The sequence below is a fragment of the Oryzias melastigma genome, linkage group LG9, assembly GCF_002922805.2.
Source record: "Oryzias melastigma strain HK-1 linkage group LG9, ASM292280v2, whole genome shotgun sequence".
Taxonomy (NCBI): Eukaryota; Metazoa; Chordata; class Actinopteri; order Beloniformes; family Adrianichthyidae; genus Oryzias; species Oryzias melastigma.
In genome coordinates, this window is record NC_050520.1 from 3,027,045 (window position 1) to 3,044,249 (window position 17,205).

At 37.5% G+C, this 17,205-nt stretch overlaps 2 protein-coding genes across 2 annotated transcripts in view; one reads left to right on the plus strand and one right to left on the minus strand.

Moving 5' to 3' along the window:
- Positions 1 to 7,262, minus strand: part of hscb (HscB mitochondrial iron-sulfur cluster cochaperone) — a gene marked incomplete in the record, with an annotated part of 10,397 nt that extends 3,135 nt beyond the window's left edge. Inside the window, 4 exon segments of the mRNA XM_024274890.2 lie at positions 1 to 34; positions 1,261 to 1,350; positions 6,655 to 6,751; positions 6,826 to 7,262. Coding sequence (XP_024130658.1) covers positions 1 to 34; positions 1,261 to 1,350; positions 6,655 to 6,751; positions 6,826 to 7,124 — 520 coding nt within the window.
- A 5-nt stretch (positions 7,263 to 7,267) lies between these two features.
- Positions 7,268 to 17,205, plus strand: part of lrrc8ab (leucine rich repeat containing 8 VRAC subunit Ab) — a 12,062-nt gene continuing 2,124 nt past the window's right edge. The window contains exons 1-3 of the mRNA XM_024274889.2: positions 7,268 to 7,419; positions 7,895 to 8,081; positions 13,366 to 15,484. Of these exons, the coding sequence (XP_024130657.1) occupies positions 13,373 to 15,484 (2,112 nt within the window). The 5' untranslated portion in view covers positions 7,268 to 7,419; positions 7,895 to 8,081; positions 13,366 to 13,372. The remainder of the gene's footprint in view (positions 7,420 to 7,894; positions 8,082 to 13,365; positions 15,485 to 17,205) is intronic.

Sequence of the window (17,205 nt, forward strand, 5' to 3'; positions counted from 1 at the left end):
TGCCTTCCTCCAGATGCATCCCCTCCAGCTGCAGCTGAAACACACCGTCAGACTCGCCTGTCAGGAGGAGGACGGTCGGAGCCCGCGGTGATGACCATAAACTATTTATCACCGCGTTAGGAAGGGGTTTCTATGGGGTCAAATCAGGATCTGCTTAAGGGAACGAAAAAAACTGATTGAACATTTGAAAAAAAATACAAATATCAAAGCAGTTTTAAACTCTAAGATAGATATTGAAAACTTGAACGAATTATTGAAATTTTGAAAAAAAAATTAAAACATTTGAAAAAATAATAGTGAAAACTGAACCAAATTTTAGAAAACTTGAAAAAAAAAGATTGAAAATAATAATAATAAAAAAAAAAACATGTAACTTTGAAGTTAAAAACAAAACTTAAAGTGTGATCTATTTTCTAATTCACTTTAAGCCAGGAGTGTCAAACTCAATCACACAAAGGGCCAAATCCAAAACACACCTGAGGTCACAAACAAGATAAACATTTATTGAACACTCTAAAACCACATTTTTAAAACTTTAAAACTGTAACTTTATTACATAATTATGAACTAGATATATAGCTTTAGCTACAATAATGCTAGTGTGAATGCTGTAAGCTGAATTTGGTCACTGAAGATGCTAGTGCTGATAGCTGAAGATGCTAATATCTTAGCTAAATGCCAAATTAGTCTAAAAACAAAAATAAAAAAAAACTTAGTTTGGCCAAAACAGCTAGCATGTAGCTAAAAAAAATGTCTAAACTTCAAAATATCCTAAAAAAACTGAAAAAAAGCCTAAATTAGCCAAAGTTGCTGAAAAAATAGCTAAACTTTAAAATAGCCTAAAAAATCTTATTAAATAGAATAGAATAGAATAGAATAGAATAGAATAGAATAGAATAGAATAGAATAGAATAGCAATACTTTATTCATCCCAGGCTGGGAAATTAGGCCAAAGTAGTCCAAAATAGTCAAATTTTTAAACTTTAAAACTGTAACTTTTTAACATAATTCTGAATAATAAAAAGGCAGGAATATTATTCCAGAATAAATCAACTTAAACCTTAAATAACTTTCAATATTTTACCCAACATAAAAATATATTTTATCAAAATTATACAAGTAAAATGGGTACAAGATAACATCGGCTCACTGAGAACAATAAAATAAACTGGTCTGGAGGGCCGGATCCGGCCCCCGGGCCTCGACTTTGACACACGTGCTTTAAGCAGACCCGGTTTGACCCGATAGCGTTTTGCTCACCATGTACAGGCCGCGGCTCAGCGGCTTCAGCAGAGTCCTGTACGCTCTGTTCACCAGCGCCGACTGGCTCTCTGAAAACTCCCGCTCTCTCTGCAGAAAACAGAAAGTCTGTTGGGTGAAGCGGTATCAAAAGCCTCGTGAGGTCAAGGCAGTCATGAGCCAAACCTTCATCCGTTTCAGTGGAGAACAGCCCCTCCAACCTCAGACAAAAGGGAATAACTTCGTAAGCGTTTTGCACCTTGTCATTCCAATCTGCGCCGCTGTCGAGCCCCAGACCGCCGTGATGCTGACAATTAGCGGTCTGACACGCCGCCGCTCTTTTGTAGAGGAGCAGTTTGGGACTCTTCAAGGGATGCGGGCGCCAGTTTGACATGACAGATGTGTGGAAAGCAGACGAGTCGTGAAATATCTGGGCAGATGTGAGTACATTCTGCAGCTATCAAGTCTGTCAGCTCCGGTGAAAATCAATAGCTTCACACTCCGGCCCCTGGGTTCGGCCCGCCGAGGTATTTCAAGTGGTGAAGGAGGTGGCTGCCTCGCAACCGTGTGAGATTTCCATGTCATGAAGAAGAACCCTACGGCTGGAAGATGCTTAATTAATAAAGAATATGTATCCAGAGGTGGTGATAAATAAAACAGCGGCAGCAGGTCTTAAATGAGGACTAAACCCTCCGTACTCTCAGCTGAATCCACCTTCAGCTGTCATGTTGCAGCATGAACACATCAGCTTTTCTACCTGCGTGGACAAAATAAACGACATGCAAAGCAACACATTTCTGCTGCACCTGGAGCTGATGGTGCTGAACTGTCATGCAGAAGAGAAGCCCACAGAACACACGCAGACCGCCGTAAACTGCTGCACCGCGTTTGTTTGTCGTCGAACTTTCATCTCCACAATAGATTCTACTGAGAGATTTCCAGTTACTCGTTTTTAAATGCAGATTTAGAAATAAAGAGATAACAGAGTCAACGTGAGATGGAAATTAGAAAATAAAAGATGCATCATTTTATCAAGAAACTAAACATGTTTCTGCAGATTCTTTTTCTTTCATATCTGTATGTACAAATAAACATACTTGAAAGAAGCAACCTTTTTTTTTTATTTACAGCCCAAATATTTTTGTTTTTTTTCCCCACAGCTGCAGCATAAATAAAACAGAGAAAACATCCACACAAAACACCTCACAGAAAAAAACTCTTCACAGCTTTGGAATCTGTTTTATAAATGAGCAAAAATCATATAATAGTTTACCTTAAAAACATGTTAGAGTTGAATAGTAACACAGTAAAACACATTAATATCTGATAAAGTCTCATAAACTCAATTTTCTCGTTAAATAAAACCAAAAGATTTACCAATCATTCGTTTTTACTGCAGTAAAAGTAACAAAACATGCATTTACTGTTCATATTTACGGCTAAATTATTAAGTTTGAAGTAGCTCTCTTTCTAAGAAAAATGTTTTATCTAGAACATGTATAAAAGTCGAGGCCCGGGGGCCGGATCCGGCCCTCCAGATCATTTTATTTCATTCTCATTACGCCCCGATGTTATCTTGCGCTTATTTCTAAATTGCATAATGTTGATGAAAAATAGAGTAAAATATTGAACGTTATTTAAGGTTTATTTATTCTGGAATAATATTCCTGCCTGTTTTCATTCATAATAATGTTAAAAGTTACAGTTTTTAAGTTTAAAAACATCGTTTTAGAGTATTTAATAAACGTTTATCCTGTTCGGTTCGTGACCTCAGGTGTGTTTGGATTTTGATCCCATGTCTGATTGAGTTTGGTCTAGAATTTTAATTCTCTTGAACCTAAAAGTTGTACAAAAAACGTTGAATTTGGACCATGAAGTCTTGAACGTTTTTAAGTGATTAAGATATGCTGACAATGACTTAAAAATTGGGTAACACTTTAGATGAGGTGCTGCAAACACTCAATATAATGTTGATGATCGTAAATATATCCGTTAAGCTTGTAAGCAGTTTATTATAAGGAGTTTGTAGACAATGTTCTCACTTTAGATGTTAATGAATCTTACTAATGTTAATAAACTTTATTTGGCTTATTGTACTAATAAATGTCTTACTAACACACTGTAAACACATTAATAATGTTTGCTAATGTGTAAATCTTGCTAAGGAATCTTATCATGAATTGTTCTGCTTTTAAAAATCTGTGGTTGTCAAAGACCATCTCTGATGAAAGTTGTGTTTTAGTGTTTTTAACATCTTCTTGTGGCACTTTTAAGATGAAAATAAAGAAAATAAAGCTCACAAGATCCTATTTATGATGTAGAAAATATGCTGGGCGGGGCCACAAGCTCCTGGCTCCGCCCCATTCCGATGCATCACAGACAAATAGATCCATGAACGTCTTTGTTTTCCTCGTCTGAGCTGGAATCTGGATCAGAACTGTACGGCTGGAAAGCTCTGGTATTGATTTGTTGGCAGGTAATGTTAGGTTAGCAGGAGCGTGTAAACAGAGAGCTCTCAGCAACAGGAAGGGGAAGAGATGAATTTCTAATGAACTCCTGCCGCTCTGCAGAAACTATGTCCTTTCCTTTTTTTACTATAAACGTCATAATCCTAATGAAAAGACCTCTTGGAATGCTTTGAAAATAGATCAAAAGATGATCAGAGTTGGACTTTAAGAAGCTCCAACCTTTGGAATTCCAGTTATGATGAGTCAGTATGAGAACTACATTTCATAACATTAAGATTCAAATGAAAGAAAAAAAGATTGTTTTCCAAAATGTAAAAATCTTTTAGAAAAATTTCACATTTGAAGTTTCATCCTCACGTATTTAAAATAATAAGCTTGACCTTCATTTTGGGTTCAATCATCCAGAATGACCCAAACTCTCCTCAGTCAACCATCGTTCTGAGGTTTGCTGTTCTCTCACATCTCGGCTTGTTTTCCAACCATAACCTTTCAAACGGTTTGCTGGCATGTGTCCCCCCCTGAAATAGTTTCACTCTCAACTTTATTTGGTGACAGCATTGACAGCTGACGTCATCAGCGCTGCCTTCTCATTAGGGTTTGGTCCAAAGCGCTCACTCAAATCCAGCGGCGTCCCGTCCGCCAGCCCGGCCTGTGATGGATGGCGTGGAGGCAATGCACACGCCACGCTCTGACACCTCTGCTCCTGCAAATGCTCAACTTATTACCACCAATTGTGTTCAAAAATATACTGTAAGCAGCACCACTTTGGTACGCCAGCATTTGCTGTTTTTAGGCTAAAAAAGCATGAAAGCTTCAGTTGAGGTCATAGCAAACGTAAATAATGACCACAATGTAGAACAATGTATTGTTAAATGCAGAGAACTGTGAGAAAATTATTAAAAAAAAAACACCTGGTAAAAAATGAACCATAAAAGAGTCCTGAAAGTTGCTTGTTAACACAATTAACTTCACATTTTCTCTGAGTAATAAGTCAGAAAAACTCCACCCATGTATCTTCTAGACCCCTAAATCAGGAGAGTCAAAGTCAATCAGATAAGGAGCTAAAATCCAAAACACACCTGAGGTCGCGGGCCGAACAGGATAAACATATATTAAACACTCTAAGCTACATTTTTAAAACTTTAAAACTGTAACTTTTAACATAATTATGAACTAGATATAAAGCATTACCTGTGAATGCTGAAAGCTGAATTTGTCCGCTGAAGATGCTGAAATTGACAGCTGAAAACGCTGAAGCTAACAGGTAAGAACGCTGAAGCTGATAGCTAAAAACGCTGAAATTGATAGCTATAAACACTGAAGCTGATAGCTGAAAACATTGAAGCTGATAGCTGAAAATGCTGAAATTGATAGCTATAAACACTGAAGCTGATAGCTGAAAACGTTGAAGCTGATAGCTGAAAATGCTGAAATTGATAGCTATAAACACTGAAGCTGATAGCTGAAAACGCTGAAGCTAACAGGTAAGAATGCTGAAGCTGATAACCAGCTAAAATATTAACTAAATGACAAATTAACCTAAAAAACTGGAAGAAAAAAAAACTTAGGTTAGCCAAAACAGCTAGCATGTAGCTGAAATATTGTCTGAACTCCAAGAAAAGCCTAAACATCTGAGTAAATGTCCAAATAGTCCAAAAACCTAGCAAAATGCATTTTTCTAACTTTAAAACTGTAACTTTTTAACATAATTATGAATAATAAAAACGCAGGAATATTATTCCAGAATAAATCAACTTAAACCTGGATTTCATTAAAAGGTTAAATAAATTATAAACTTCTGACAAAAAAGAACATTTATTTCTGAAGACCTTCTGCCGTGTTGACACAAGTCCACTTCATTGACCTGCTGTCGATTCTTGAACCGAGCCAGTTTCTTTACTGACTGATTCTAAACCAAGGACAAACAAACATTATAAATGTGTCCACATCAGCTCTTTCACATCCGTAAATTAATCATTTCCTAACGATTGATATGCAGCTAAAAGTCTAACTAGGTACAAACCATAAACATATATTTTATGTATTTGTGATGCTTGTGGGAGAGTTGTATAAAATACAACTTTTAAAACCAAACAATAATCTTGTTTTCAGTCCCACTTTGATTTTCAAAGCGTTCGTGTTGGTTTTGGATTCTAATTATGCCGTTTTTAGTCCAAATCAAAGAACTTGTGTCTTTCTCTTGGACATAGTTTCTGCAAAGCGCCAGGCGTTCATTAGAAATTCACCTCTGAGTTGTGAGCGAGACTGTTGACATGGAGTAAGCCTGCTCTCTTCTTCTTCTTTCTTTTGTTCTACGTCGGAACTGGAGCTGCGACGTCGACCCAAGCCTGCTCTGACTTCCCATCATCCAACTGTTTCCATGTTTTCCTGCTGGCTTGCGATTATTTTTTTCCAGATTTGCTATTACTTAGTAAATTTTTTTTAATCGATTCCCGGCCCTAGTTTTATTTCATTGTTTTACTTTGTGAAAAATGTTTTATTTATTCCTATAAAGTGCCACATAAATAAAGTTTACTTACTTTATGTTTATTCTTTCACAATTATTTTGATTTTTGATGTAGACTTTATTCTTCATTACACCTCCTCCCTGTAAAAGTTTCTGACCTTTTTTTGTATCAGTGCTACCAACATTTCTAACAATTATAAAAAAGTAAAGCATGAAAGAGATAAAGTGCTGGTGTGACACTTTTTAGACTTTCATTTTCTTTAAAGTAGCACAAGAAGTTTGTTATCTAATCATAAGGAAAGCTGCACAGAGAAACTGAAAATGTGAACTTTTATTTGACACAAAATTAAAGTTTGTATTTGCAGTCTGTCTGGAGCTATTCCATAAGTCAAACTGCAAAGACTTTAGCCAAAAATATGAACCCCCTGTGCTGCAGAGAGACTGGACAGTGACTCAACCAACAGCTGATCTCCTGCCTACCACTGATCTCTGGCTGTAGTTGTCTGGGTGGAGGGACCGCTGCAGCTCCAGGTATCTTTTCTGCAACTTCTGTGTATCCAGCGAGAAAGTGTAGTCACTGCAGGGAGGCAGCAGAGGGTAAAATGCAGAAACCAGTTTGTGGACGTTCAACTGGACCACAGAGAAACTCACCAGTCCAGGATCTTAAAATAGGAAGCCCCTTCTTCTGGGGGTTGAATTACTTTGCAGGAGTTGCAGAAGAATGCAGGGACGTTGTCAAGAAGATGCTTACAGTTCCAACAGTTCAATTTAGCTTGACTTGTGCTGCAAGTCCTAAATAAAAATACTTCATTGGGGTGATAGGAAAGTTCCCTCCTTTTCGGAGCTGTCAAGTTGACATTTCTGGTCGCTTTTGGAACACACAGTCCGCTCGCTGCTGAGCACCGACAGAGCAGTACAGCCCGGGACGAGCGTCCGATTCTTAAAAACATGTCTCCCTTTAAAATCCTTTAGATTCCTTGAAGTAAAATCAGAATATTTATAATTTTCAAAGTCAAAACACGGCCGTCTCCATCCCTCACAGTAGAAGAAGCCGCTTTCTTCTTCTACGGTTGTTGGCGTCACAGCGCCACCTGGCGGTCGGAGGCCACAAACGTCCCAGCTTTGTGTCGGTGGAACTTCACAAACATTAGCTTGCTAGCTAAGCGGCTACCTCCAGCAAACTCCACTTGTTTACACATTTTAGCTTCCAGAGAATTATTGGAGTTTTTCGGGACATCGTATATAGTAAGTTAGTATCTTACAAATTCGTACACCTTATTTAAACGTAGCTTCGGACAAAATGTACGATTTAGTTGCGGATGTAAACTTCCGATGAGAGAGAACAACCGGCGATCTTTGTAGCTGAGTTAGCTTAATCTCTGATGAGAGGTTAGCTTTGTTCGCTAACAAGATTTTAACAAGTTTTATTTCCTTTGTGTTCGGAATACAGTTTGGGTAAATTCCCCTCTAACCCCAGTCACATTTTAAGGCTTTTCCTGCTATTTTTCTACCTATAAGTTGCCTATTTTAAGTTTTTTGAGGCGACTCTGCTTTTTAGATCCTACGATATATCAAGCACTTTGACAACCTGTCGCCTTATGTTTTGTCACAGCTCATACAAACGCTTTTGACTGAATCATTTATCACGGGAACATTCCCTTAGCATAGTGGGAAAAACAACAGCAGGAATGTCATATCCATGTGTTTAATGTCTTTTCAGGTCTCCTGCTCAACCATGTTAACAGCCATCGTTCATGAAGTGCATTGGATGCACAGACAGTGGAAGGTCAGCTGGGGCCATCATCAGGAGCTGAGACGGAGATAACACTTCCACACGGACCTGTATGCATACCTGCTGGACCTCCATCAACCAAATAATCCGACCTCAACGCTGGAAATGTTGCTAGGTTTGTCTGAAAACACTTCATAATCTTCTTGTTTGGAAGTGCAGCATTTACTTTACAGCAGGGGTGTCAAACTCAATCACACAAGGGGCCAAAACTCACTTTAGGTCACGGACTGAAACAGGATAAACATTTATTGAACACCCTGAAAGTAGATTTTTAAACTTTAAAACCATAATTTTTAAACATTATTATGAGCTAAATATATAGCATTACCTGAAGCCTAAATTACTCAAAACAACTAGGATGAAGCTGAGATATTAGATAAACTCCAAAACAACCTAAAAAGCAAACAAAAAAAGCTTAAATTCACCCAAAAAAACTAGCATGTAGCAGAAAAAAATAGCTAAACCTCAAACTATCCTAAAAAAATTTGAAAAAAGCCTAAATTAGCCAAAACATCTAGCATGTAACTGTAATATTAGATAAACTTCAAAACAGCCTAAAAATCTTAGTAAATGCCGAACTGGAACTATATATATAGCATTACCTGTGATAATGCTAGTGTAAATGCTGTAAGCTGAATTTGGCTGCTGAAGATGCTGAAACTGATAGCTGAAAGCGCTGAAGCAGAAAGCCAGCTAACATATTAGCTAAATGCCAAATTTAAAAATAATAAGCCAAAACAACTAGCATGTAGCTGAAAAAAATAGCTAAACTTTAAAATGTCCTAAAAAATTAGCCAAACCAGCTAGCATGTAAATACTAGCTAAACTCCAAATAGCCTAAAATACTTAAAGAGAAATGTCTAAATTTGCCAAAATACCCAGCATTTAGCAGAAATATTAGCTTTACTCCAAAATAGCCAAAATAATCTAACAGAAAGACAATTTCTAAAACTTAGAAAACCATAACTTTTTAACCTAATTATGAATAATAAAAAGGCAGGAATATTATTCCAGAATAAATCACCTTAAACCTTAAATAACTTTCAATATTTCACTCTCCATAAAAATATAATTTGTGAAAATTATACAAGTTAGAAATCAGTACAAGATAACATCGGGACATTAATAGCAATAAAAAAAATTGATCTGGAGGGCCGGATAGAATTACCCGGAGGGCCGGATCCGGCCCCCGGCCCTTGACTTTGACACATTTACTTTTTCGTTTCCTAACAAAGTGCCAGCTGTCCTGAATGCCGAACCCCAACCCCTTATTGTGTGTGTGGCTTTGGGGCGGTGGGAGGGCAAAAGGTGACGACAGACTATTCCAGAGAGACACTGGTTGGAGACAGAAGCATCTGTAAGGTAAACAGGATCTCCTCCTGAAGGTCGAGGGAGGTGTTGTTCAAGGCCCCACAGACAATACTCTGAGTATTATTAACGGAAATAGCTAAGAATAGAGAGCAGGGGAGAAGGTGGCTCCTTCTGCGCTTGTGTTGTTTGGGTGAAAGCGGCCAGAACGGAACATCATCTTTAGAAGAGTGGCTTCTCTAGTTTACGGTTTGGGTGGAGTACAGTCGCACAAAGCGGGAGCGTGATTTGAAGTGCTTCATTTGACTCACGTAACATCTGAGCTAAAGGATGAGTGGCTCTGTTCAGCTGTGGATTTGTGAGTAAAGGAATTTCCCCATATCTATTTTGCTTTAATTTCACTCGTATTTTATCCTCAGTTATTTTTCTACAGTAATTTTTGAATTATTTTTCTTTTTTTAGATAATATTTCCAATCATATAAATCATGTTTTGAAGACTTTTTTAGTTATTTAACCATTTTTGCATCAACTATGAAATAATTAGTCAATTACAGAGTGGTGGATAAAAAACTGATTTTATTTAGTTAATTTATTTGTATTTGTAAAGGGACGGTTCATATTATTGGATGTGGTTACAATGATTCAGAAATATAGCAACACTGCTAGTTTGCATCTGCAGTTACATGACCAGTAAAACAACATAGTTAAACATGGAAACAACAGTTAAAACACAATACAAAATAATAAATACTTGAAAAAATTAAAAAGATTAGCGGTCAATAATTGCTGGACTGGTTTTTCCTTTGTGTGACACTCCTTATGGATGCTGGCAGACTCTTCCGGATCTTTCTAGTTTACAGTGTTGTAGCTCCCAGTCTCCTCTGGGACGGTGTAATCCCTTTTTAAAGTGAGACATGGAAGGAGGAGCAAGAGCACGTAACACTTCACATCAAACACGCAAGTTTAAACTTTTTTTTAACTCTCAACCCAGTCAATTATATATTTTTTTAAATTTTGCAAACATGAAATATGGGTTTTCTGTCAAAAAAACCTTTGGCATACATTAGGGGTTTTTAGGCAATTTTACTAATTTTTTTTTAGAAATTTAGGCCAACTTCAGCACTCTTTGCTAATTCTTTGACAAAATTTCTTTTTTTTTTTTTAGCAAATTGAACATTTTGCAAATAGCTTTTGCATTTTCAGCAAATTCCATCCGCAATTAAAATCATTTGCGTCACTATTTTCAAAAAAATACTTCCACATGTTCAGCGGCTAGCAAAAAGCATTCGCACTAGCATTATCGCAGGTAATGCAAGTTTTCTAGTTTTTTAGATTAGATACATTTTTTAGATCAAATTTTGATAGTTTGAATATATTTTAATAAAAAATATCACTTCACTTGCATTCTGTGACGACTTTAATTTCTCAGAAAACAGTCGTATTTTTGTTGTCTAAAGACCGTTTTGTTAATTTCAAAGAGTTTTAGGTAAATATGATAGAAGACTGGATGATGCAGCCACTATTGTATTGAGACTCTTGATAAAAGGAGATTAGAGACTTCCTTTTAATGTTTTTGAACTAGCAAAGAGGATAGAATCATCAGCAAACATTTGAATTTGACATTTTCACATAAATGAGACGAGTCATTAATAAAAAAGGAAAATGCCACAGACGTAAATATTGACCTACTTTTGATGTTGTTAATACAGAAACATTGTCTTTAATTCTAAATATGATCAAATCCATTGAATCACATCCAAATTAAAATGAAATTGGATTAATTTAGATAGGTGGATCTCACAATTTATTGTGTCAAAGGGAATTTTCAGGGTTTTCACACATTTCCCCTTTTTGATTTGTGAACATATATTAGGTAAAATTTGTCCTATTGTTTTTGTTTTTTAAATCTTGCTCATCTTTTTTTAACCTTAAAAGCTTCATGTCATGTAAGAACACATTTTTACTGTGGTAATAGCATTTACACTCACTTATAAATCTTGTACAAACGTATTAAGCTTAAAAATTTTCATTATTAATAGTTCTAAAGAATAAAAAGTATTTTAGTTTGAACCTTTTTGGAGAAAATGTACTAAATAATATTGAAAGACTGGCTTAAAGGTTTGTCTTCCTGCAGAAATGGTGCTGGAGGTGATAAATTATTCAGGTCTGTCTATGCAGAAAAGCCCTTTTAGCATTTAGATAACCTGCTTAGAAAACTGGTAAAGGCTTTCTTTTTTATTTTACTAAAGATCAACAAACTAAACAAGTTTGTTGAAATGGTTAGTAAAAATGACAGGAATGTTAAACGTTTCCTTTTTTATGAATAAATTAAATTTGTTCCAGTTTATTTATGAATATATCATTTTTATTTTTCCAAGGTTTATCTCAAAATCATAAATGTGTAACAATTAGATTCAAGTGTCTGCAAAAATAATCATGCTTATATCTTAAATGTGAAATGATTTTTTTACACAAGGACAGTGAAGTTATAATGTCAAAAGCATTGTTAAAATAATAAAGATCTGTCTTGCTCTATAGCTGTGGCTGTCAGTAGATAACACCGGTCAATATCGCTGGTATCAATACCAATATTGATATTTTTCCTAAATGCAGTGGATGTGACATGAACCTCAAAATCTCAATTATTTTTAATTGCCCTGAATGGTTTGTTGTAAGTTTCCTTTTTTTAAATTACTTGGTAAACATAAAAACAGAATTAGGAAAATATTTTCAATTAAATGGAAAATAGTTTGTCAAAATAAAAACTTCTTGAAATTAAATAAAAAGTGAAGAAGTGAATGTAAAGCAATCTACAAACCCAAAGAAACAAGTAACTATGATACAAAAATAAATCAAAATGTTGAACGATTAAAAAAAAAAAAAAAAAAAAAAAAAACTCGTAAAAATATAAATAATCCTACTCTAAAATAGAACAATAAAAACAGGTGAAAAGTAACTTGTCGAAAACAACTCAAATAGTGGAAATCGGGTGAATAATCCATGCACCCTGCATCCATGCACCGTGAGATCTGCTGCTGAGATTCACAGGACTGGCGAGAGTCATAAAGAAAAGTTTCAAACAAAAGTGGAAAAACTCGATATATGTGGGCCGGTATCAATCAGATACCAACTTGAGATCAATATTATCGACTTTTTGGATCGATTCGTCCAGCACTAGTGTTTAGGCCAACACAATAATATGGAACATTCGGGAGCTGTGACTGGAACTTACTGAATTTACTTACAACATTTACTCTGATTTTTTTTAGGCTGTTTTGGAGATAGGCTAATATTTACACGCTAGCTTTTTTGGCTAATTTAGGATTTTCTATTTAAGTTTTTTAGGCTGTTTTGGAGTTTAGCTAATGTTTCAGCTACCTGCCAGCTGTTTTGGCTAATGAAGGATTTTTTTCCATTTTCTAGGATATTTTGAAGTTGAGCAATTTTTTTAGCAACATGCTTGCTGTTTTAGCTAACCTAAGTTTTTTTGTTTGTTTTTTAGACTATTTTTAGCTAATATTTTAGCTGGGTATCAGTTTAATTGATTTCAGCTATCAGCTCCACTGCTTTTAACTATCAATTTCAGCATCTTCAGTGGCCAAATTCAGCTCACAACATTTACACTAGCATTATCACAGGTAATGCTTTAAATCTAGTTCATAATTATGTTAAAAAGTTGTGGTTTTAAAGTTTTATAAATGTAGTTTTAGTGCGTTCAATAAATGTTTATCCTGTTCGTCCCGCGACCTAAGGTGTGTTTTGGATTTTTGCTCCTTGTGCGATTGAGTTAGACACCCCTGATATACATCACAGATCCACTGATGTTTTATCTGCTGCCTTCCTTGATGTGTTAAATCTATGATCTAGTTCACATGTTATGGAAAAAAAGATTTCTGTTTGTTTTTTTGTCATGGTGGTGTGTAACTCTGCAGATGTGTTGGTCTGGAGGTCAAATCCCAGTCCAGTTTGTATGACTTTTAGCAAGATACTTAAACCTAATTATCTTCAAATAGAAACAAAAAAATAACATTTTGTTGTTTTAGATTAAATCCGTCCTTAATATTCATTTTCTTTGTTTTATCCACTACAGATAAGCCATGATACCCATCACTGAACTGCGGTACTTCGTGGATACACAGCCAGCTTACCGCATCCTGAAGCCATGGTGGGACGTGTTCACGGACTACATTTCTATCGTCATGCTGATGATTTCCGTGTTTGGAGGAACGCTGCAGATCACTCAGGACAAAATGATCTGCCTGCCCTGCAAATGGGTCGTCAACCAAACCTGCAAGAAGAACTTTAGCTCGACTGTATCCTCGTCCTTGTTCATGGAACCCAAAGGGATCCAGTATGATTTGGACCGACACCAGTACAACTACGTTGATGCCGTGTGCTACGAGAACAGACTGCACTGGTTTGCCAAGTACTTTCCCTACTTAGTATTACTTCACACCCTTATTTTTCTAGCTTGCAGCAACTTTTGGTTCAAGTTTCCTCGGACTAGCTCCAAACTGGAGCACTTTGTTTCCATCTTGCTGAAATGCTTCGACTCTCCGTGGACGACCAGGGCTCTGTCGGAGACGGTGGTCGAAGAAAGCGACCCGAAACCCATGAAAATGAACGGCTCAGTGGACCACAAAGAATCGGTCATAAGTGAAGACGTGGAAGCGAGCGTCCCGATGCTCCAAAGGACAAAGACGCGGTTCGAGCAGGGCATCGTTGATCGGACAGAAACGGGAGTCTTGGACAAAAAAGAAGGCGAGCAAGCCAAAGCTCTGTTTGAAAAGGTGAAGAAGTTCCGCATTCACGTGGAGGAAGGAGACATCGTGTACCGACTGTACATTCGCCAGACCATCATCAAAGTCATCAAGTTTGTTTTGATCATCTGCTACACAGGGTATTACGTGCACGACATCAAATTCAGCGTGGACTGCGCTGTTAACATAGAGAGCCTGACTGGTTATAGTGTTTACCGCTGTGCTCACCCGCTAGCGACTCTTTTCAAAATCCTAGCTTGTTTCTACATAAGCCTGGTTGTGGTTTACGGTTTGATCTGCATGTACACACTTTGCTGGATGCTGCGTCGCTCTCTGAAGAAGTATTCCTTCGAGTCGATTCGGGAAGAGAGCAGCTACAGCGACATACCGGACGTCAAGAACGACTTTGCGTTCATGTTGCACATGATCGACCAGTATGACCCGCTTTACTCCAAACGCTTCGCCGTCTTCCTGTCAGAAGTTAGCGAGAACAAGCTGAGGCAGCTCAACCTCAACAACGAGTGGACTCTGGATAAGCTCAGGCAGAGGATCACCAAGAACTCTCAGGAGAAGCTGGAGTTGCACCTCTTTATGTTGAGTGGCATCCCAGACACCGTGTTTGACCTGATGGAGCTGGAGGTTCTGAAGCTGGAGCTGATTCCTGATGTCACCATTCCTCCCATTATCGCCCAGCTGGTTAACCTGCGAGAGATGTGGCTTTATCACACCCCAGCTAAAATAGAAGCGCCTGCTCTGGCTTTTTTGCGTGAAAACTTGAAGTCCTTGCATATCAAGTTCACAGACATAAAAGAAATCCCTTTATGGATCTACAGCCTAAAGAATCTCAGTGAGCTTCATCTGACGGGGAACCTCAGCGCCGAGAACAACCGTTACATCGTCATCGACGGCCTCCGGGAGCTCAAGAGGCTCAAAGTTCTTCGTCTGAAAAGCAATCTAACCAAGCTACCTCAAGTAGTGACTGATGTGGGCATGCACCTCCAAAAGCTGTCCATCAACAATGAAGGAACCAAGCTGATGGTCCTGAACAGCCTGAAGAAGATGGTCAATCTGACGGAGCTAGAGCTCATTCGCTGTGATCTGGAGCGAGTCCCACACTCCATCTTCAGTTTGCACAACCTGCAGGAAATCGACTTGAAGGACAACAACCTGAAGACCATCGAGGAGATCATCAGCTTCCAGCACCTCCACCGTCTGGTCTGCCTGAAGCTCTGGTACAACCAGATCGCTTACATTCCCATCCAGATCGGCACCCTAAACAATCTGGAAAAGCTCTACCTGAACAGAAACAAGATCGAGAAGATCCCCAGCCAGCTGTTTTTTTGCCGCAAGCTGCGTATCTTGGACTTGAGCCACAACAACTTAACAACTATCCCAGCAGACATCGGCTTCCTGCAGAATCTTCAGTACCTGGCAGTGACGGCTAACAGGGTGAGTATCTGAATCTGGTCTCCTGATCTTTGGGTTTATTGTTCTGCAAGGACCGGTAGGGCGGTCGACTCCTGATAGGAAGATTGACGGTTAGATTCCCGCCTTGCCCGCCCATCTGTGGAAGTGTCCTTGGCTAAGACACTGAACGCCACAGTGCCCCTGGTGGAAGGTTGGCGCCAGTGTTTGGCCATGGAGCAACCACCAGTGTGTGAATTAGTGCTGCAACAAAAGATCATTTTAATAGTTTTGGAAAAAAATAATCGGTGATTAGTCGACTAATCAGGTCATGCACAAACTGGATGTAAAGCGCACACCTTAACCATCATTAGCTTTAACGGAACTAAAAACTAGATGTATAGCATTACCTGTGACAATGCTAGTGTGAATGCTGTAAACTCAATTTGGCCGCTAAAGATAGCAGAAGATGCTGAAATTGATAGCAAAGAACGGTGAAGTTGATACCAGAAGATGCTGAAGCTAATAAATGAAAACACTACAGCTGATAGCCAGCTAAAATATTAGTTCAATGCCAAATTGGCCTAAAAACAACAAAAAAAGTCAAAGTTAGCCAAAACAACTAGCATGATGCTGAAATATTAGCTAAACTCCAAATTAGCCTAAAAAATCATAATAAATGCCAAAATAGTCCAAAAGCTAACAATGCTATTATAACTTAGTTTCAACCTTACTACACTCTCACTCCATATAATATAAAGTAACAACTAATCAACCATTAAAATAATCTTTGGCTTTAATACTCGATTAGTCGTCGATTAGTTGAATAATTGTGGCAGCCCTAGTGTGAATGAATGGGTGAATGGGTCTGACTGTAAAACGCTTTGGGCCTTCAAGACGGGTACAAAAGCGCTACACAGGAATACGCCATTTACCATTTACTTAATCAAAAATGTGCCAAAATTTGCGCTCACCTAGTAAAAAATGATGACGACATAGCAGCGGTAAACGGTAAAAGAAGGTTTAAATCCATTTATGAAACCAAAACACGCATATCAGGAATATCCAAAGGAAGTTTTGAAATTATTATGGGATGGCTAAAGGAACTACAGCTTGGCGGCCATTTTGTGGCAAAGAGTGAAATTTAGCAATTTTCATGCTTTCTTACAAATATGGGAAAAGAAAACTTTGATTACACACACTCACCACCAGGTTAACTCTACAACCACAACTGTTTTTTTTTTGTCAAACTTTCACTTTGAAACAACGTCTCCATCTTTAATTTTCCAAAAAAAAAAACCCTCTTTGGTACCATCTAGAAATTAAAAATCCTCCGAGGTATTTCAATTTATCCCTTCATAACTCCCAATCCAAATTCTTCCCTTCCTCCTCTTTCCCCTTCATTTGAAGGGGCAGTTTAAATCCAAGTGTCTCCGGGAAATGTATTTTTTTGTGTTATCAGGTCGTCGTCGTAAATGAGAAAATGTTCTCAATCGACCAACCTGTATAAATAAAGGTTATATGCAGTATATATTAGAGCTGTCAGGCGATTAAAATGTTTAATCGCGATTAATCGCATTGTCCTTAGTTAACTCGCTGTTAATCGCAAATTAATATGTGGCCTTTTTTTAAGGAAAAAAACGTGTGCTTCGTGGAATTTAGCAGTTCTACATTAATTATGAAAACAAGAATGGCAAAATTAATAGTTTTCATCAGAAATATTTTGTAACATTGTATTGAGATAAACTTTCTTAACAATAAAAGGC